Here is a 21,516-nt window from a genome sequence, read left to right as displayed (position 1 = left end):
CGGAATTAATATATCTGCTATAGAGTTCTTATCAAAGGGTGATAGGCTTAAACAATGGTCTGTGGTGCTGATAGTTCACCAGCAGTTCCAAAGGAAACCATTATCAGCTGGCAATTCCCACAAAATGCTCCTTTACCAGAATCATCATTGAATTCTGTTGTGGAGACCTATAGTGCTGGAGGGGAAGCTTCATGAACTTTACATAAACTTTACACTTTACAACTTTACTCAGCTCTAAGGCAGGGAGGACTGCCATCTGAATGACATCATTTACTGGGATGGAGCCAATCCCATGAAAAAGTATAAATACGTGTGCCATTTATTTCAATTATTGAATGTTTTAGTTCTAATATCCTTCTAATTTCAAATATTTAGAACATAGAAATCTACAGCACATTACAGGCCCTTTGGCCCACAATACAGGTTTTGAAAAATCACTTAAATTTTAAAATTATTCAATAATTTGAATGCTTTTTAAATATCTCTAACCATCAGTGAGAAAGCCCTTGTCAGGCTCAGTCTCCATGCTGCCCAGCAGGTATCGAGACGATCAGCTTACCACAGCTCTTCAGATCAGCAAGAGGGCTGCTTAGGGACTGTGGGACAAATACAAATATCAAATTCTGACAATACCTGAATTTCTTCTCGACTAAGCTGGGTGTTGTTCTGTACAAAGTGCTCGGGTTTTTCCCATGTGCCTTCTGCTGTTTCCAGGTTGTGGTAATACTCATATATGCCTTTTATCTTGTGCATTACCCAAAGACTTTCATTGGGTCCTGTACATGGAAGATACAAAAGACAATTTCACATTACCAATCCTATTAAGCACTTCCTGATTAGTGAGGAGCTGTATCCATTTTGGACTTAAAGATACAAGTCTAATGGGGTCAATAATGCATCCAAATTACTTCCTTTTACAATGCCCAAGAGCTTTTAGCTGCAAGTTATTTTGCTCATTAAACTCCACTCAAGTAAAGCTTTGAAAGGCTGGTCATGGCTAAAATTAACCCCTTCCTGAGCAAGGACCTCTACTTACTGCACTTTGCCGATCCCTGCGATAGGTCTACAGCCGATGCAGTCTCACTGGTTCTCCACTCTGCTTTGGTATATTTGCACAACCATTTAAGCACATGGCCGGCTACTATTTACCTCAGCAATCAATATCATCATCCTCCCAGTACTAATCACCAAAATTCAAAACCTGGGCCCCTTTACCCTTCTTCTGCAAACGCATCCTTGACTTCCTCGTTGGAAAACCACAGCCTAAGCGGATTGCTGACGATCAACACAGGCACACCTCAGGGATGCATCCTCAGTACACTGCTCTATTCTCCCTATACTCATGATGTGTAGCTAAGCACTGAGCAAATGCCTCCTATAAATTCATTGATGACACCAATGATGTTGGTAGAATCTCAGACAGCAACAAGGAGGCATACAGGAGTGAGATAGATCAGCTGTTTGAATGGTGTCACAGCAACAATCTTGCACTTAATGTCAGCAAGACCAAGGAATTGACTGTGGACTTCAAGGAGGGAAATTTGGACCACACACGCCAGTCTTCATTGAGGGACCAACAGTGGAAAAGGTGAATAGCTTTAAGGCCCTATGCGTCAACATCTTGGAGGATCTATCCTGGACCTAAGACACTGATGCAATCGTGAAGAAGGCACAAGAGCAATTCTGCTTCATTAGGAATTGAGCCCCTTTGACGTATCAGTACATCAGACACACTTACAAAATTCCCGTAGGGTGCATCCCAGCCCGGCACGAAGGCTCCAAGGTACAGGATCGCAAGAGACTGGGTACCAGGCTCAGCCGGCTCCGTCACGGACACAGCACTCCGCACCACTTTAAGAGGTGCTACCTCACAGCAGATACATCCATCATTAACGACCTTCAGACATGTCCCTGTCTCATTCCTGTCATCAAGGAGGAGCTACAGGAGCCTGAGGACTCACACTCAACAATTCAGAACCAGCTTCTCCGCAACCCCCGCCCCCCACCGCTATCAGATTTCTGGCGGCTCATGAGTGCTATCTCACACTATTTACTTCTGTAATCTACAATAACTTATGTCTTTGCACTGTCCTGTGACAACTCTTTACATCATACAACTCACTGATAATAAACTGGCTTCTGATTCTGAGCTTGAACATAAATTTAAAGTAAACATGAAATCAATGACATACGTTAGATAGTGAAAAAACTTCTTGTGGCAAGAAATATACTGAATTTGACTTTTTCCATTTAAAGATATTAGAATACAGTAGTCTTGAGAATCAAACTTACATGAGGTTTAAAAACTGTCAAACAAACCACTGATATAGTCGAAACAGCAAATTTTATTTGTTTTTTTAAAAATTCGGTCAATTTAGTGAAGTCTCTCTGATAATAAATGGACTTTCTTTCCACCAATATTCCAAGCATCAAAAATCTACTTCTGCATTCAAGATCATACGTGATGAATGAATAAAGGTCCAAAATTCTGAAGGCTGTTGAAAGAGCAGTACCAGACATAGTTTGGAATAATATTTTAACCAAAGCAGCAGAGTAGTCCTCATGTTTAAGGAACCAGGCTGGGGGGGCGGGAGGTGCAGATGCAAGTAATCTATCTGCCAGTTCAGCACAGCTTTCAGGTCTGATTTCATCCCATTAAACTGATGGTGAAAATAAAATCTGTGGAAAAAGCTATAGAACTTCCCACTCTCATCTGGTAACATGTGAACACAAGGTATGGAGCTGAGATGTCTGCATTGTCAGTTAGATGTCCTGACCTGACTGGTTTTCTCTTGAGAAATCAAGCATCATATTGGCTGGAGTTCAGCCAATTCAGTTTTTTTTCCCCCTCAAGAAATCTGCTGCCACTGACTAATGGCAGTCTGTTATACAGTAAAGACCTGTGCCCCAGAATTAGATGTTCTTCAGCAGTTCAGGTTGAAAGTTTAACTATATTTCTCTCTTCACAACTGCTGCCAGATAGCACTCAGATAGCTTTAAACTGAATGATTCACCATCCACAATATTTTGCCAACTTACAGCGAAACTGGTTCTATCTTAAGCCAAGGAACATCAAAAAAAAAATCTTGAAATTTTTTCCATCATTCATGAAATGCAATTCCCAATTTTGGTCAAATCCTGAATAAAAAAAATCACCCATAAAAGATAAATTTGGCTTCTGGGGTTGACTAATTATGTGGCCCTTCCAGCACAAAAATTGTACTGAAATCACTGAATGGAACTTCACTTGGACAGTTCAAGATATCCCAATATTCCATGCCAGCTAAGCCATCTTCCTCTTAGTTTCCCCAATTATATTACAGATAATGCTAGGGGAAATTGCAGCAGATCATGTGTTTCATACCATCTCCAGACTTCTGCTTCTTTGCTTCAAAGAGCTTATTCTGATAGGTATTTGAACATTCTGGTACAACCTCTCTTGCACTGATTTTTGAAGACTGTAGTGCAGCCAACGATAGCTGTGGGTCACCCTTCTCAACCGCCGAGTTAATCTCAGATATCGCAGTGGCCACTAAAGAAGAAGCAAAGAAAGGAGAAATGCATGAGGTGTTATATCTCTCAAAATGAAAAATAAAACATTTTTTCCCCAATCAGGATTTGCACATCAGAATTGATGATTCACTCATTCACAAGAGTTGAACTTCAATGTTTCATCCTTCCTTTTCATGTGCATTTATAAACTTAGCTCAGACGTTCAATAATATTTTGAGGGAAATGGTTTTAAGCATTTATGTGAAAAGGGCAACACTTTCAGTTATGGGGCAGATATGACTGTCAGAATTTTGTTGGCTGCATGAAAGAGGCATCTCACTATCTATGCCACTATTCCACTGCAGTGTCTGTGCAGTGAACACAAATACAACATGCTGCACAGTCCAAGTTGTCCTATGACAACAACTTGTGAATCCTTCTAGTGAAAATGAAATACTCTTCTTCCTCTTTTTCTCTCTGAATTCAAACTTTATTCCTCACAGTCATTTCATCAAGCTCACATTCTCTTTATATTACCTTTACAGTCTCTCTACTGTTAATCTTACAATTAATCAATTTGTTTCTACATGGAAGCATATTGTATTGTGCTGTTCAGCTGAGCTTTAAATTCTTGTTTCCCTAGCTGCAATATTACCAAAACGTAATGTCATAAATGAGCAAAGTAAGATTTCCTTGTTATAGATACAATTGAAGATATGCTGCATGAAATGGTTGAATTCAGTACAGTATTTAGAAGATAGAAGTTGAGGCAGTGTACGTTCAGCACATATTAGGGATCATTATATTAAGTTAAAAAGGCAAATAAAGTTCAGACTAGCAGTAGATGTAGAATTGAATGGGTCACCTTGCAGAGTGAGTAGAGGTACTCTGTAAAGTGGTCACTTCAGCTACTTCCATTACTGAAGAGACCACATTGTGATTACTGAATGATGTGCAACAAATTGCAAGCCAGCCGCTGCACCACTTGGATTGCTGGATTGCGAGAAGGACTGCATGGTAAAGGCAAGTATTGCATGGGAAAGTGTTGTGAAAGGGCACTTTCTGATTGAATAATGGTGAAGATGCAGGAGTGGACAGTGAGTCATCAGAGCAGATACAGCAGAGAGAATAGGTAACAGTCCTTACAGAAATAATAGCAGGAGGTAATGTAGTGGAGAAAGCTGCAGGTTGTATTTATTGTATTTATGTAACGTATTTATTGGGATTCATCACTTTTGGATACAAGTGCCATTCTTCCAAGAGGTCCAAGTTAAAATTCTCCTCGGAGGAAGCAGAAATGTTGGAGTTCATCTCAGGCCAATCATTACAAAATGGAGCTCAGTTCAATATAGGAGTAGAGCACTAAATTCAGCTTCAACTCTACTCCTCTCAACTGACAGCAATACCTACATAATAAACTACTCAATGGTTTATAAGGAGCTCTAAGTAAACAAAAAGTTGCAAAGCTTCAACCCTCCCATCAGTAAGGAATACAGTGACAGCCATTACCTGGCAAACTGAAAAGCACTCAAACAACATGGCTTAAATGAGAGTTTTAGTCAACAGAATAATTCTGACTTGTGGTGTGGCCCCTGTTCTTCTCGCAAAGAAGCTCTCAACATCCACCTGGACTTTAACATTTCACCTCATCCAAAGGATGGAAGCATTTTTGCAATGCTACAAGACAATTACTTTAAACTCCTATCATGAATCCAAACGAGGGGCAAGTGTACCAATAGAACAAAATCAATTTACAAATTACACCAACAGCCATGGGCCACAACCCAGTCTTTATAAAAGCACATGTTCACTACCCAAAGGATGCAAAACCTGAGGAACACCATGTAACCTACTCTAGCAATACAGATTCACAGAACATTTCTCTTTCTATTCCATGAGAAATGTATGAGCAGCAAGAAAGTAAATAGAACAATCTCTTCTTTTAAATCCTATCCAGTCTGCTGGAGATGGGAATTAATCCTGGTGAATGTTTTCTTTCAGCTCAGTGAATTTTACCCATCCCTCAGGAGAACAGCAATTTCTGAAGAGATGAAGACAGAAAAGCCACAAGCACTCACTCAAATAATGATGAAATAACTAAAAGTCTTCAACCTGAAATGTTAACTCTGTTTTCTTTCCAGTAAGTCTGCCTGACCTATTGAGTTTTTGCAGCATTTTCAGTATCACTAGTTTTTCTTTAAATTTACAGATTCTGAGAAGCTGTGGAAGAGCAAGTTCCGTTATTTGGCTTTGAACACCAGTCCCCTGCTTGGTATTTACTTCAGGCAAGAACTCATCACTGGCTGATTTTAGTGAGTGGAGCATTACATCCCAGATACGTACTGCAACATGGAAGTCATCAAAGTACTAGAGGTCAATTCCATGTGCATCTGAGCTGTTACTCTACCCAGGATGCATCTGGCCCCTCAGCTGTACTCCAGTCATAAGAGACTCACCTTACACTGCCCATTTATTCAAATGGGGTCTCTCTGACTTTCATTTCAAAGAACAAGCGCATGTTGTGTTTTAAATTAATTTTAAATTTTTAGTTATTTACATTTTTCTTTTTTTTAATCTGTTACATTTTTCTCATCTGCTTCCATCTGCACCTGGCCAACATGAACGTTTGGAAATAATGGGAAAGGACTCTGACTGCTGAACATTACTGAGACTCTGACTCCTGAGCCTAGCTGCCTTCTGTTGCGCAGTCTACCTCAGAAAATGAATGAGTCAGTGATGCCAGCAGGATCTCAGGATTCACGTGATGGGAGAAGGTTAACCGGCTGGAGAGTGGGGGGCGTGGCTATTGAACGTGGGGGGATGGGATTCAACTGTGAGTTGGGTGGAGTGCGATCTGGTCCATTACTAGAGTTTTTTGTTGTTGAAAGTGAAAATTTGAAGTCCTCTCCCCGCATCCCCAGGCACGTCTGTTTTTACTCACAGGAATGGGCTTCCTCAGTGTCCTTGTTTGCAGAAAAGATTGCTTCCTGTAACTCATCTATACACAATGTTGCTGTGTCATCTTGACATATCTTCAGTGTTGACATGTAAATTAAAATAACAATGTTACAGTCCAAATACAACATGAAACCAGAAAATACAGAAGCATTCTCCAATAAGCTCAAACAATATGGACAGGTTCAACTATAGCTTAGATTAGCCAACACGTGACGAAGCAAAGAGAAACTCTTCAGATCCAGATTAAATCCTTTGTGCATTTGAATTCAAAATGATCATTACAGGGAAAATCTATACAGATTTCATAAATTTTATGAAAATCTTTAATATCACCAAATTACCAAACATGTATTATTGTAACTCTCGGACTTATAAAGGTTTAAATATTAAGTTTTTCTGTTAATTGAAGACTTGCAAACAAAATCAAAAATAATTCGCATTGGTTTTGCACTTTAGCTGCATTTCAAAGCTCAGGGATAGGATAGGAAAATCTTCTGACAAATATATTGAAATTCTTTGAGAAAATAATTCGCAGGATAGACAGAGGAGAATCAGTGGATGTTGTTTACTTAGATTTTCAGAGGCCTTGGACAAGGTGCCACAGATGAGACAGCTAACCAAGACAACAGCCCATGGTATTACTGGAAAGATACAAGCACGGATGGAGGATTAACTGGATGGCAGAAGGCAAAGAGTGGAGGAAAAAGGGGCCTTTACTGGTTGGATGCCGGTGACTAGCGGTGCTCCACGGGGGTTGGTGTTGGGACTGCGACCGCTTCTTTTCACATTGTATGACAGCTTTATGGCCATGTTTGCAGATAATACGAAGATAGGTGAAGGGGCAGGTAGTGTTGAAGAAGCTGGAAGTCTACAGAAGGACTTCAATAAATTAGGAGAATGGACAAAGATGTGACAGATGGATTATAGTGTAGGGAAGTGTATAATCATGCATTTCACTAGAGGGAGTAAAGGCATACACTGCGTTCTCAGTGGGGAGAACATTCAAAATTCAGAGGTGCAAAGGGACTTGGGAGTCCTTGTGCAGGATTCTGTAAAGGCTAACTTGCAGGTTGAGTCAGTGGTAAGGAAGGCAAATGCAATATTAGGATTCATTTCAAAAGCACTAGAATACAGCAGTGAGGATGTAATGCTGAGGCATTAGAAGACATCGACCAGACTCTACTTGGACTATTATAAACTGTTTTGGGTCCCTTACCTAAGAGAGGATGTGCTGGCCTTGGAGAGGGTTCAGAAGAGGTCCACAAGAATGATCCCAGGAATGAAAGGGTTAACATTTGAGGAGCGTTTTATGATTCCGGGCTTGTACTCGCTGGAGCTTAGAAGAACTAGGGAGGATCTCATCGAAGCCAATAGAATATTGAAAGGCCTAGAAAGCGTGGATGTGGAGAGCATGTTTCCTATAGTGGGTGAGTCTAGGACCAGAAGGCACAGCCTCAGAATAGAAAGACATCCCTTTACAACAAGGATGAGGAGGAATTTCTTTAGCTAGAGGCTAGTGAAGTTGTGGAATTCACTGCCACATTTGGCTGTGGAGGCCAAGTCATTGTGTATATTTAAAGTGAAGGTTGATAGGTTCTTGATTAGTAAAGGTGGCAAAGGTTATGGGCAGGAGGCAGGAGCGTGGTGTTGAGAGGGATAATAAATCAGCCATGACAGTGGAGCAAACTCAATGGGTTGAATTGCCGAACTTTTCTCCTATGTCTTATGAACTAAAGTATTATTGAATTAGAATCTAGTGGATGATCTAACTGAGGATTCAAGGGTCACATGGCATACTCTACCTCCAATTTCTTCTGCTCTTATTAAGCAACTGCATGATCAAAATGAGAATGGAAATTGTTGTACTTTCAAATATTGAAAATATGCTGAATGGTAGCACAAGCTGAAGGATACCTAATGCAATTTGGAATTCTGCAATGATAAGACATTTATTGACCCAGCCTCACAGTAATATTTTGGATGAGCACCCAAGTTACTTAGTCAGAGTTAAGTGGAAACTTGCATATTTATAGATTGTAGGTTATGGTATTAGTTTCTACAAGGTTGCACCATTAAATTCAACTCCTTCATTGTGGCAGAATTGCAAACTCATTTTAAAAAATTATATATAGTGTATATCCTTGGATTACAATAAAAAAAAGTGAAGTGGAAGTAGAGCCATCAGCCAAGAGGTACTAGTCACTTACGCTCTGAATTAAATAGTCCATACTCAAAATCGACACGATATGCATTTAGAAGTTACTTCAGAGATTCACTTTGTCATTCAGTCCTTCCTATTGACCTCACAATATATTTTATCAAATCCATTCCCTGTAAAAGCATTTTCACAAGCATCTCTAAATACTATTGGCTTTCCCAGAAAATGGTGAGATATGAAACTTAGGCACAGCGGTACTGTTCTGCAGGTGATATTTGAAACCATATTCAGTAAATGTTTTGCAGAAGTGGTCTGAGAACTGAATTATCATACTGCTAAAAAAAAATTTGATTCAGGCAAAAAAAAGCTTACTTCTCCACATGATAAAAACGTGAAATAATGCACAAAATCCAGACCACGAGTTTAAGCTAACTTACAAAGAACATAAGAAATAGGAGCAGGAGTAGGCTATCTGGCCTGTCAAGTCTGGTCTGCCATTCAATAAGATCATGGCTGATCTGGCCACAGACACATCTCCACCTACCTGCCTTTCCCCCATAATCCTTAAAGCCCCTGTTATGCAAAAACCCACCCAACTTTGTCTTAAAGGTTGTGACAAGACGGGGGAGTGGGACTAAATGGGAGAATAGATTAGCTCATGATAAAATGGCGGAGCAGACTCAATGGGCCGAATGGCCGACTTCTGCTCCTTTGTCTTATGGTCTTAAATATATTTTCTGAGGTAGCCTCCACTGTTTCATTGGGCAGAGAATTCCACAGATTCACCACTCTCTGGGAAAAGCAGTTCCTCCTCATCTCCACCCTAAATCTACTCCCCTGAATCTTGTGGCTATGACCCCTAGTTCTGGTCTCACCTACCAGTGGAAACAACTTTCCTACCTCTTATCGATCCCTTTCATAATTTTATATGTTTCTATAAGATCTCTTCTCATTCTTCTGAATTCCAGTGAGTACAGTCCCAGGCGACTTAATCTCTCCTCACAGTCTAACCCCGTCGTCTCTGGAATCAACCTGGTGAACCTGCTGTGCACCGCCCTCCAAAGCCAGTACATCCTTCCACAAGTATGGAGACCAGACTGCACACAGTACACCAGGTGCAGCCTCACCAGTACCCTGTACAATTGCAGCATAACCTTCCTGTACTTAAATTCAATCCCTGTAGCAATGAAGGCCAACATTCCATTTGCCTTCTTGATAGCATGCTGCGCCCGCAAACCAACCTTTCGTGATTCATGCACAAGTACTCACAAGTACCTTCGCACAGCAGCTTGCTGTAATTTTTAATCATTTCAGTAATAATCTGCTCTCCTTCCCAAGTGGATGACCTCGCATTTACCAACATTGTACTCCATCTGCCAGACCCTTGCCCACTCACTTAACCTATGTATATCTCTCTCTGTATCTTCTGCACAATTTGCTTTTCTACTCAATTTAGTATCACCAGCAAACTTAGATACCGTACACTGGGCCCTCTGAAACACAAATAATTGAAGTCAAGACCACAGTCACCTCGGCTGCTGGATATTTATGCAGGAGCACGCCAGTCTCATTCTCAGCCCACTTCCTTTGAGGTGCTTCTCCCATGTTCTTCCATCCCACAAGAGGAAGACAGCAACTTCCCCATGAGGTTCAACTACATTATCATCGGCTAATTTCTCATCAGTGCTCTGACAAGGACTTTAACTGGGCTGGATGTATAAATATTGTGGCCACAAAGGCAGATCAAAAGTTAAGCATTCACTTGCCTCCTTACTGCCCAAAGCCTTTCCAACTGCAACAAGGCTTAGTCAGGTGTGCAATGGAATATTCTTCACTTGACCAGCTATTATCTCTAATGACAGCTATGAAAATGAAACCTCTACAAACGTTTTCACCACACTAGATGATGCCTCCATGTTTTTTATGCATTGAGTTGCTGCTGCATGATTGGGTGATTAGATATTTGCATTAATCAGGTGGTGTACAGGTATGGCTAATAAAGTGGCCACTGAATGTACTTGTGTATGCTTGTTTCTATTCTGTTTTATCAACATATAATATACATTACTAAGCTAACTTTGAACAGCCTGACTCCCTTTGAATTTGTTTGTGATTATACATTGAGAAAGGAGTGCACACAACCCTATTAAAATACATTAGGAAAAAATTCTATTGATTGGGTTAGGACAGAAATAATCTCAAAATACCATTATATTGATAATTACATTGAAAGAGTTTCAGATGAATTATAATTACAATAAAGACCCAAGCATTTTACAAAGACTCACTTTGCATTTCTCTTGCTTAGTGTCCCACAAGACATCTTGGTAATGCTGTGCAATTGAGGGCTTCACTTCCTGTAATTTGGCAGTTGGCACCAATAATGCTTCCAGTGTTTTCTTGGGATCTTTTTTATCTACTGCGTCATTGATAAGGCCAGCTGCAATAGTCCCTGTGAAGCAAAAATCAAAACAATACTGAATTTAGCATGATTCATATGGGAATATTATGTTAGAAAGATTAACAGCTTCAAATCTGGCTAATTCACCATGCTTACAGAGTAATCACCCACTGCCCATGCATTCATGTCTGCCTGTGAAATCGGAAACCACATTCCATCAAGACAGAAAAAAATGGGAAAAATTTTGACCCTTAAGGTTTTTAGTGAATCATCTTCATAGTCACCATTATGGACATTATTTTTTTAAGCCATCGGATTTAAATTTTCGATGTGCCTTTGTACGATTAGAATTTATGTCTCTAGATTGAAATGATGAATATATATTTTTTTCTTTGTAATTTAATCTCAAAATTACAGAAGTAAATGCAAAGGCTCAGAATATTATGAGCAGCTAATAATTTTGTGCTGTTTAGGTGACTGAGTTCTTCATTAATGATGCCATTTGCTATGTTAATTGCAATTTAATTGAAATTATAAATCTATGAGTTCTTCACAATTTGTTGTTTGAAATTAATATTTTGAAATTATAAAATATTTTAAAACAGTAGTAGTAACAGTGTTCACGGACAGACTTAGTCACTGACTTTTGATTTCTCCCTTTCATTTTCAGCCGAATCAATAAACCTCCAGATTCAAATCCAGTAATTGTTTGTGGGGATGGTTTGCTCACTAGACAAAGATGATACAGTAATGTAATAATTTTGTATTTATTATTTTAATATCAAAAGGAACCTAAGCGAAACAAACTATTTTAATCCAGTCAGGAAATTGTAAATATCCAAATGGTTTTCACTTTGTCAATAATGAGTAAATACAGCACTGTGTAAAAGTATATATAGCAAGTGTGCCTATGACTTCAGCATACTACTATAGTAATTTTGTGTATTGCACTGGACTGCCAAAAAAAATCTAATTTCATGACATATGTGAATGGTGATAAATCTGATTCTGATATTGGCATCTATTGTGGACTTAGAGAGGGAAGAGGGCAGGGAGAGGGGAATCATGGTTGGGAAAAGAGGAAGGGAGAGGGAAGCACCAGGGATACATTTTGTTATGATCAATAATCCAATTGTTTGGAATTAAGTGACCTTGCCTGGTGTCTCAGAGCTGTGTATGTCCGCCCCTGTGCCACTCCCCACCCTTGTACTCCTTCTCTATCCTATATCCATCTCACGGTGCTCCACCATCACAATTCCCAACATCCTTTGCTCCAGTCAGATTTACAAGCTCTCTCTCTGCTCCAGTTGACAAATACAGTACTGTGCGAAGGTTTTGGGCACACTAGCTATATATATTAGGCTAAGACTTTTGCACGGTACTGTATACTACCACAAGCTGAACAGTGATGGTATAAACTACATTATACAATGGCTGCTGTATCTTCTATAAGCCCTTGTCAAACTACTTCTGATTTTAATTTGCCTGGTACCTCCTTGTTTCACATACAGTGCCTATAAAAAATATTCACCTCCCCTCCCTGCCCCCACCCCGGAAGTTTTTATGTTTTACAACATTGAATCACAGTGGAAGTGGATTTAATTTGGCTTTTTTGACACTGATCAACAGAAAAATACTTTTTTGTGTCAAAGTGAAAACAGATATCTACAAGGTGTTGTAAAGTAGTTACAAATATAAAACACAAAATAATTCATTGCGTAAGTATTCATCCCCTTCAAGTCAGTATTTAGTAGATGCACCCTTGGAGTCTGTGTGGATAGGGCTCTATCAGCTTTGTATATCTGGACACTAATTTTTCCCTGTTCTTCTGTACAAAACTGCTCAATCTCTGTCAGATTGCATGGGGATCGTGAGTGAACAGCCCCTTTCAAATTCAATTACAAATTTTCAATTGGATTGTGGTCTGGACTCTGACTTGGCTACTCCAGGACATTAACTGTGTTATTTTTAAACCATTCCTGTTTAGCTTTGGTTTCATGCTTGGAATCACTGTCTTGCTGCAAAACAAATGTTCTCCAACATTATAGTTCTCTTGCAGACTGCATCAGGTTTTTCTCCAGGATTTTCTGGTATTTTGCTGCATTGATTTTACTCTCTACCTTCACAAGCCTTCCAGGGCCTGCTGCAGTGAAGCATCCCCACAGCATGATGCAGTCACCACCACGCTTCACAGTAGGGACGGTGTGTTTTTGATGATATGCTGTGTTCAGCTTACACCAAACGTAGTGTTTGGTCATACGGCAAAAAGCACAATTTTGGTTTAATCAGACCATAGAACCTTCTTCCAGCTGATTTCAAAGTCTCCCATATGCCTTCTGGCAAACTCTAGCCGAGACTTCATGTGAGTTTTTTTTCCAGCAGTGGCTCTCTCTTTGGCACCCTCCCATAAAGCTGCGACTGGTGAAGCACCCTGGCAACATTTGTTGTATACAAATCTCTCCTATCTCAGCCACTGAAGCTTGTAACTCCTCCAGAGTTATCATACGTCTCTTGGTGGCCTCCCTCACTAGCCCCTTTCTTTCATAAAGACTCGCCCTCTTTCTGTTTGTTTTACATATCTTTTGTAATAACACATACAAAATGCTGGAGGAACTCAGCAGGTCAGGCAGCATCTATGGAACGGAATAAACAATTAACGTTTGGGCTGAGACCCTTCATCAGGATTTGCATAATGTACATATATTAAAATGAAAAACATTTTTAAACAATAAAATCATTTACATTACTGTTCGTTTTGGTAAGCTCTGTTTAAAACTATAAGAAAATAATTCCAAAATTCTAAAAATTAAAGGAGTAATTTTTGTTTAGCTTCTTTTCCAAACTACAGTGCAAGAAACTACTGAAGGATCCTCTAGTGAGACTGTAGGGCAGGGGTTCCAATGTTTTTTATACCATTAACCAAGAAGTCCATGGACTCCAGGTTGGGAACCCCTATCTTAGGGGGAGCCAAGAAATATTGGGACTCTTATTAAAATTTCATAGAAGCAACTCACGTTCACTTTCGTCCTTAACTTGGGCATTGACTTCTTCAATACAGGCCTGAATGTCATTCCAACTCAAGTACTGCTGTCCCTGGTCTGCAACTTGTGCCTTCAGGAGTAGCAGCATGTCTGCATACCTGAGGGAAATAATGTGGAATGTAAAAGATTCTTTAACAGCACAATCCAGGAAACTGTTTTACTCTTTCACGCTCACATCTTTAACTCCCAGCTAAGACAGTTTGTGCACAAATCCAAACATAAGAGAACTATTGTTTACAGTAGAAACAGCTCAGGAAGGATTTATATTATTTGATTGGAATAGATGAACAATTTTTTAGGTTTTTTTTTGAAACGCAATATTTAAAGCAAGAGAACAACATTCAGATTTGAAAAAAGATCAGAATCATAGTCCAAAGGTTCAAGGGGCTTGTTTCTCTGCTGTATCACTACAACAGGAACATAAGAACATAAGAAATAGGAGCAGGAGTAGGCCATCCGGCCCATCAAGCCTGCCCCGCCATTCAATAAAATCATGGCTGATCTGTCCATAAACTCAGCTCCATCTACCCGCCTTTACCCCACAGCCCTTAATTTCCTTACTATGTAAAAACCTATCTAACTGTTTCTTAAATATATTTAGTGAGGAAGCCTCAGCTGCTTCCCTGGGCAGAGAATTCCACAGATTCACTACTCTCTGGGAAAAACAGTTTCTCCTCATCTCCATCCTAAATCTTCTCCCCTGAATCTTGAGGCAATGTCCCCTAGTTCTAGTCTCACCTAACAATGGACACAACTTTAACACTTCTCTTATCTATCCCTTTCAAAATTTTGTATGTTTCTATAAGATCCTCTCTCATTTTTCTGAACTCCAGAGAGTATAGTCCCAGGCGACTCAATCTCTCCTCAGAGCTTAACCCCTTCATCCCTGGAATCAACCTGGTGAACCTCCTCTGCACTGCCTCCAAAGCCAGTATATCCTTCCTCACGTATGGAGACCAGAACTGCACTCAGTACTCCAGGTGCGGCCTTACTCGTACCCTGTGCAGTTGCAGCATGACCTCCCTGCTCTTGTATTCAATCCCTCTAGCAATCAAGGCCAACATTCCGTTTGTCTTCTTAATAACCTGTTGTACCTGCAAGCCAGCTTTTTGCGATTCATGAACAAGCACTCCCAAGTCCCTCTGCACAACAGCATGTTGCAATCTTTCACCATTTAGATAATAATCTGCTCTTCTATTATTCTTTCCGAAGTGGGTGATCTCACATTTGCCAGCCTTGTATTCCATCCGCCAGACCTTGGCCCATTCACTTAACCTATCTATATCCCTCTGCAGACTCTCCACATCCTCTGTACAATTTGCTTTTCCACTCAGTTTAGTGTCAGCAGCAAATTTTGCTACGCTACACTCAGTCCCCTCTTCCAAATCATCAATGTAAATGCTGAACAGCTGCAACCCCCTGAGGCACCCCACTCACCACTGACTGCCAGCCGGAGAAACACCCATTTATACCAACTCTCTGCCTTCTATTGGTTAACCAATCCACTATCCATGCCAATACACTTCTTCCAACTCCATGCATCGGTATCTTATTTACAAGTCTCTTATGTGACACCTTATAGAACACCTTCCGGAAATCCAAGTATATGACATCCACCTGTTCCCCTCTATCCACTGCACTCATTATGATCAGAAAATATACAACTTTGATATTCTATAGATGGAGCTGAACAAAGAATCCTCAAATATTTTTGAAGTAGTATTAATGTTAGTATTTTAAGTCTGTATAAGTATTAAAATAAAAAAAAATAAAGAAGCAAGTGACAAAATAATGCAAGCCACAGGGTTACAGAGTGTGGAAACAGGCCCTACAGTGCAACTCATACATGCCGACCAAGATTCCCATCTAAGCATTTCCCATTCACCTACATTTGGCCCACATCCCTCCAAACCTTTTCTATCCATATACCTGACCAAATGTCTTTGAAACATTATTAATGTACTGTACATGCCCAAACCGTTTCCGCTGACAGCTCATTCCACATACTGAACACCCTGTGGGTAAAAAAGTAGCACCTTAGTTTCTATTAAATCTCTCCCCCTCACCAAAACCTATGCCCTCTACTTCTTGATTCCCCAACCTTGGGAATAAGACTTTCATTAGAAACCTGATTAAAAGTAATTCCAGTGATAATTTGTCTCCACCTGCTTGTGTCCTTTGCTTCCTCCCGCTTGTATCCTTTGCTATATCCTGTCACAATTATTTCCCAGATTAACTACCCACATTCAATCTGTCTATGCCCCTTTTATTCACCAAATATTTCTAATGAAATGCACATCAATTGACTGCATAATGAAGAATAGAAATTGTTGGAAATACCCAGCAGGCCAGCATCTTTGAAAAGAGAATTAGAAGTTTACGAAGATGGCATTTAATCCGGAAAATCTGGGTAAAATTAGTTTTGAGATGCAGAGAAGGTTGGGGTGGATTTGGGTAGTTGAGCAGAACAGCTGGGAAATAATTGTGATAGGATATAGATAAGGACACAAGAGGGAGGAAACAAGGTACAATTGTCACTGTAATTACTTTTGATCAGGTTTCTAATGAAACAGTTAAACATTTTAACAGTTTCTCTTAATATATGCTAGGTAGACAGAAAAATGCTTTTACAATTTGTGTTTGCAGCATTCACAGTTCTTTGAACAACACGTTAGCTCTCACGCGCATTGCAGCATACACAGAATGCCGGAGGGTTCAGCAGGGAAGGCAGCAGCCATGGAAATGAATAAACTGTAGCTGTTTTGGACCGAGGCTCATCAACTGGACTGGAAAGGAAGGGGGAAGATGCCAGAGTAAGGTGGTGGGAGGAAGGAATGAAATGAGAACGTCTGAGGTGACAGGTGGAAAAGGCAAAGGGCTGAAGAAATCTGATCAGAGAGGGGAAGGAGAAAGGGAAACAGAAGGGTCACAGGCAGGTGGGAAGAAGAGTTAAGAGGCCAGAGTAGGAAATTGAAGGAAGGAAGGAAGGGTAGGAGAACAAAATACAAGACGTTGGAGTAATTAACATTCATGCCACCAGGTTGGAGGCTGCTTAGATGGAATATGAGGTGTTGCTCCTCCAACCCGAGAGTGACCTCATCATGGTAGAGTGGAGGCCATGGGCTGACATGTTGGAATAGGAATGGCGATAGGAATTAAAACAGTTGGCTTTGGTGAATTTCCACTTTTTGCAGATAGAGCAGAGGTGTTGCTATGCACTTTCCGGCTAAGGCACAGTCTGGTGACATTTCTTTTGATGGAAGAATAAAATCAAAAGAAATACCACACAAGGCATCAGCACTTCCAGAAGCTAGAAGAATGACGTTGCTTTGCTAATCCAGCCCTGTGGCTCACCGCATTCACATCAAAATTGGACAAGAAAAATGCATTCCAAAACACCACCACTCACAGAAAGTATGATATTGTTAACAGAGTGGTCAGCAAACTAAGGAAAAAAGCTGTCAAGTTAAAAATGCAGCAGCATTTACGTTGGTTCTTGGACTGCATGAATCACCATCACAATGTTCCCCTATCACATTCATTGGCCTAAATACTTCCTTCTGCTTATAACCACTATTGGACCCAGTATTTTTCACTTCCTCTAATTTATGTTCCATTTTAGGTTAAAGACTCAACTGTAGATTGCTGTGCACATGTCACATTTTTTTTAAAAACAAAGAGAAAACACATCTTTCTTGTCCTTATGCACTGTGACATTCTCCTGTTACAGTATTTTCTCACTGTTTTATTCAACTTTCTGCATACTTACCATGTTTCTATTAGATCCTTTCTTTCCAGTCTGTGCAGCATTCATCCCAAAAATATTATGCTATGATTGTCCTCACCCACACACTCTGTTCTCAGTTTTTACTGAACCCTGACTTTTCAGAGTTACTGCTGTAACCTCACTCTCACCCCACTCTGACCTATTTTCCTGATCCCCTCACCAATCTGTGGGATCACTCCAATATCACCCACATTGGAGACATTCCCCTTCCTTGCCCTCAGCCTCTTGGGGCTTTACAAGCTTCATTTGTTGCCTTCCCAATTTTGACAAAGGAACTTTAACTCTGTTTCCCTTCCCTAGGATGCAGCCTGACTTGCAGAGCATTTCCAGGTTTTATTTTAGATATCTAGCATCTGCACTTTTAAAAAATTTTCACAGTTCTCTGAAGTCAGGCTTCCTGTTAAAATCAAGTTAACTCCCTCCAAATTCTCAAAGTGGAGAAAAGGAACCGCTCTGGCCTCCAAAACATTATGCCTTTCTGACGGACTCCATCCCTCTTCAGAGCTACTCACTCTGGCTGTCAAACACTTCAACACTGAATCAGAGTTCTGATGGCTTTTGGCCCCAGGTCTCGATGGTTTCAATTAGAGCTCTCCCTTGATCTTTCCTCAATTAAAAATGCATTAAACCACTCAATGCAAGAAACAAATTGCTATATAACACGAGCAGCAAGTTAGCAGTCTTCCTCTTGATGCTAAACATTCTAGGTAACCGCACATCACATGTTCATGACATTACTCTCACAAACCAATGAAAACATTTAGAGCAGATCTCAGGTGTAAAAGGTCAGCTTATTCCTGTAAACACACACGGCGCAGTCAGTGACATGACTGCTACAATTCCAATCTATTCAAAAACTCTGCTCATCAATTTCTCGAACAACCCCTCACAGCTCCCCATCACCATTCTAAATATCTGAGGTTCAATCCTTACCTCTAAGTAGCCCACCAACATCTCTCACTGACTTACAATGTCAAAACATCACAGTTGAAATATTCATATCCATAACCCACTTAATTAGATATTCCTTCAGCCACACCTTCTACCCCACTCTGCTCCTTTCAGTTGCCCTCCTTCCCTTAGATCCTTTGTTCACCATGGACCCAGATCACCTTCTGTGTTTAAAATCAAATACCTCCATGAGCATTTTCTTACCACAACTATCCTTCTCCCTACCACTCGAGACCCCTCTTCCCCCCCATCTCCTTTTCAAGGGATACTTTCCCAACTTTGTAAGTGGAAGGTTACATATCAGCATCAGCTATTTTTATCTCCATTCTATATGCAAGGGCACATTACGCCCAAGCTGTGCAGATTACCGCACACAGGCTGGAAGCAGCTGGCACTGGAAACTTAGGAGGAAGCAATATGGCTCATAGATGAAGCAATCATTCATGACAGATGAGATAACAGCGTAAATACAGAGGCAGCGTTTTCCAGTCACACGACTTTGAAACGTTATTAGGGGAAAAGGAAATGTTATCTGAAGTATTACCAAATGAACACTTGGAATTTAAGAGCAAAGTTTAAACTGACAAACCAGAAATCAAAGGAATTTGCAAGCATCTAAACAATTTTTGTCTATATATACGAATTGGGGAGAAAAGCAAGAAAAGTTGATTTTTAAGTGCACTTAGATTCATTGCTCATAGTTATGGGAAAAGGAAGCAATTCTTAACAAATATTTCAACAGTGAAAATTAAGTACTCATATTTTTGTAGCCCAAAGTTTAAAAATATTTAGAACATACACAGAACTAACAGACATTTGATCATAAATGATTTAAATTATAGTAACTAATGAAACTACTCTGGATAAAATTAATGACGTGACCAAATACATAATATGGCAACATCCACCCCAGAAAGTGATAGCTTTAGATTATTGCCACACGTACCAAAAAATATCAGGCAGATCATGCTAAAAAGTGTACAAAGTGGTAAAGAGGAAACTAAAATATAGAATATATCATTGCAATTACAGAGAAAGTGCAGTGCAGGTAAAGAAATAAAGTACAAGGACCGCCACAATGAGGTAGATTGGGAGATCAAGAGTTTATCTTCAGCATACAGGATTCATTCAAAAGTTTAAAAGCAGCAGGACAGAAGTTGTCCTTGTGTATATAAATACTGCAAACATGCACTAACTACTTAAACTAATAATGGCAAGGCATCTTCTTTCTGAATACTACCAAACCTATAATATATTTCAGTACGTACAATATACTTGTTGCCTTGTTAGCAAATGCACAGAAATATTCAAATAAGTCAGGGTTGAGGTCAGCAGTTCCAGGGGTCAGGAACTAGGATAGGTTAGTGGCTGGAGATACTACACGAAGGACTTGTGTATTTCCTACTCCCTTAAAAAAAAAACAGGTTACCTGGTTATTTGGTTACACCACTATATGAGATGTACAAAAAGTGAAATAAATTTGGATTTTGTTATTAATAGTAGTAATATCCAGAAGTCCAGAAGATATGCTGGTCCAGCACCAAAATCCCAAGGCTGGTGTATTATTTGAGTTTTACCATATCAGAATTATATGGCAAGTAATTTTAAGATTTAATGTTGTTTTGTTGTATTTGCTTCCAAGAAGATGTGCCTTACATGCTTACACCTTGTTACTTGCTTCCTGATCACTTATCACTATGTTTGCAGTCACACTGAACCATGTCTTCAACGTGAGATCACTGTGAACACAGCAAAGTCTGAAAAAGAGCAGACAGACGATCATCCCTTTGGAGTAACCTACCGCTGGGTGTTTGCATCTTGCAGGTTGCTAACTCCGATAGACGGGCTGGTGAGGTGCTGTATCGCAGCCTGAATGTCGTTCAGGTTCAGTGCATCATTCAGCTTAGCCACTGCTGATAACATCTCCACTGCAATAGCCAGCTCTTCATGCATCAGCTTCCCCTGCAAAGTGGCGAACGGAAAAGTGAGAATAGAAACAAAGACATGACTGGCAGCAAACTTCAGTATTAAGTCTGGCTTTATTTTCTTTGAGATTTAATTATTTTGAAATCTGGAGCAAGAGCGAGTCCCTGATTGACTTCAACTGCATAAGGGCTCTGCGGGATTACAGTTTATGTGCTGCCTTTTCTTCTGAAGGTAATCACTCTCATTTCACACCTGCACCAAGGTGGTAATGACGTCTGCAGTCACTGGAAGTGGAGAGCCTACAGAATCATCAGTGAACACACAGAACCAATTGGATATTACTTAACGCAATGACACTGTGCTTGATATGACTGGATTGTTGGAGCACTGTTGACCAGATTGGATGTCTTTTGGACAATGTTGGGGAATATTCCGCACTGGCAAGTTGAAGACACTATTGCTACTGTGCTGGAAAGACTTGGCTGGTGACGTGGCTGAACCTGAAACACGTTTGGTGCGGAAGGGAGTACGATCTACAGCTGTGGTTGCATTTGAAAGAAGCTGCAGAGGGTCGTAAATTTAGTCAGCATCACTGAGGATGGATATACTCCCTGGGGCTCCTTCTCTCCTCAGGTTATTTATTCATCCTTTACCACACACATGGGCGCCGGCCACATTTGCTGTTTTGTTAGCTATGTGGAACAGCCCATTTTCCAAACCTACACCAGTACCACTTTCTCCGCTACACTGATGACTGCCTTAGCGCAAACAGTATTCTTACTAAAAGCATGCTCAGTTTTCA

General features: G+C 40.2%; 1 protein-coding gene across 2 annotated transcripts in view; it reads right to left on the bottom strand.

Moving 5' to 3' along the window:
* The window catches only part of iqgap2 (IQ motif containing GTPase activating protein 2), a 289,641-nt gene that overhangs the window by 96,388 nt on the left and 171,737 nt on the right, over positions 1-21,516 (bottom strand). For both annotated transcript variants that reach the window (XM_063049287.1, XM_063049288.1), the window contains exons 13-18: positions 20,590-20,750; positions 14,024-14,148; positions 10,897-11,060; positions 6,434-6,524; positions 3,365-3,532; positions 634-776 (exon numbers count right to left, since the gene is read on the bottom strand). In XM_063049287.1, coding sequence (XP_062905357.1) covers positions 634-776; positions 3,365-3,532; positions 6,434-6,524; positions 10,897-11,060; positions 14,024-14,148; positions 20,590-20,750 — 852 coding nt within the window. The remainder of the gene's footprint in view (positions 1-633; positions 777-3,364; positions 3,533-6,433; positions 6,525-10,896; positions 11,061-14,023; positions 14,149-20,589; positions 20,751-21,516) is intronic.

The sequence above is a fragment of the Mobula hypostoma genome, chromosome 5 (assembly GCF_963921235.1).
Source record: "Mobula hypostoma chromosome 5, sMobHyp1.1, whole genome shotgun sequence".
In the NCBI taxonomy this organism is placed as follows: Eukaryota; Metazoa; Chordata; class Chondrichthyes; order Myliobatiformes; family Myliobatidae; genus Mobula; species Mobula hypostoma.
Note: the sequence above shows the minus strand (reverse complement) of the source record. Positions and strands in the feature narration are given on the sequence as shown.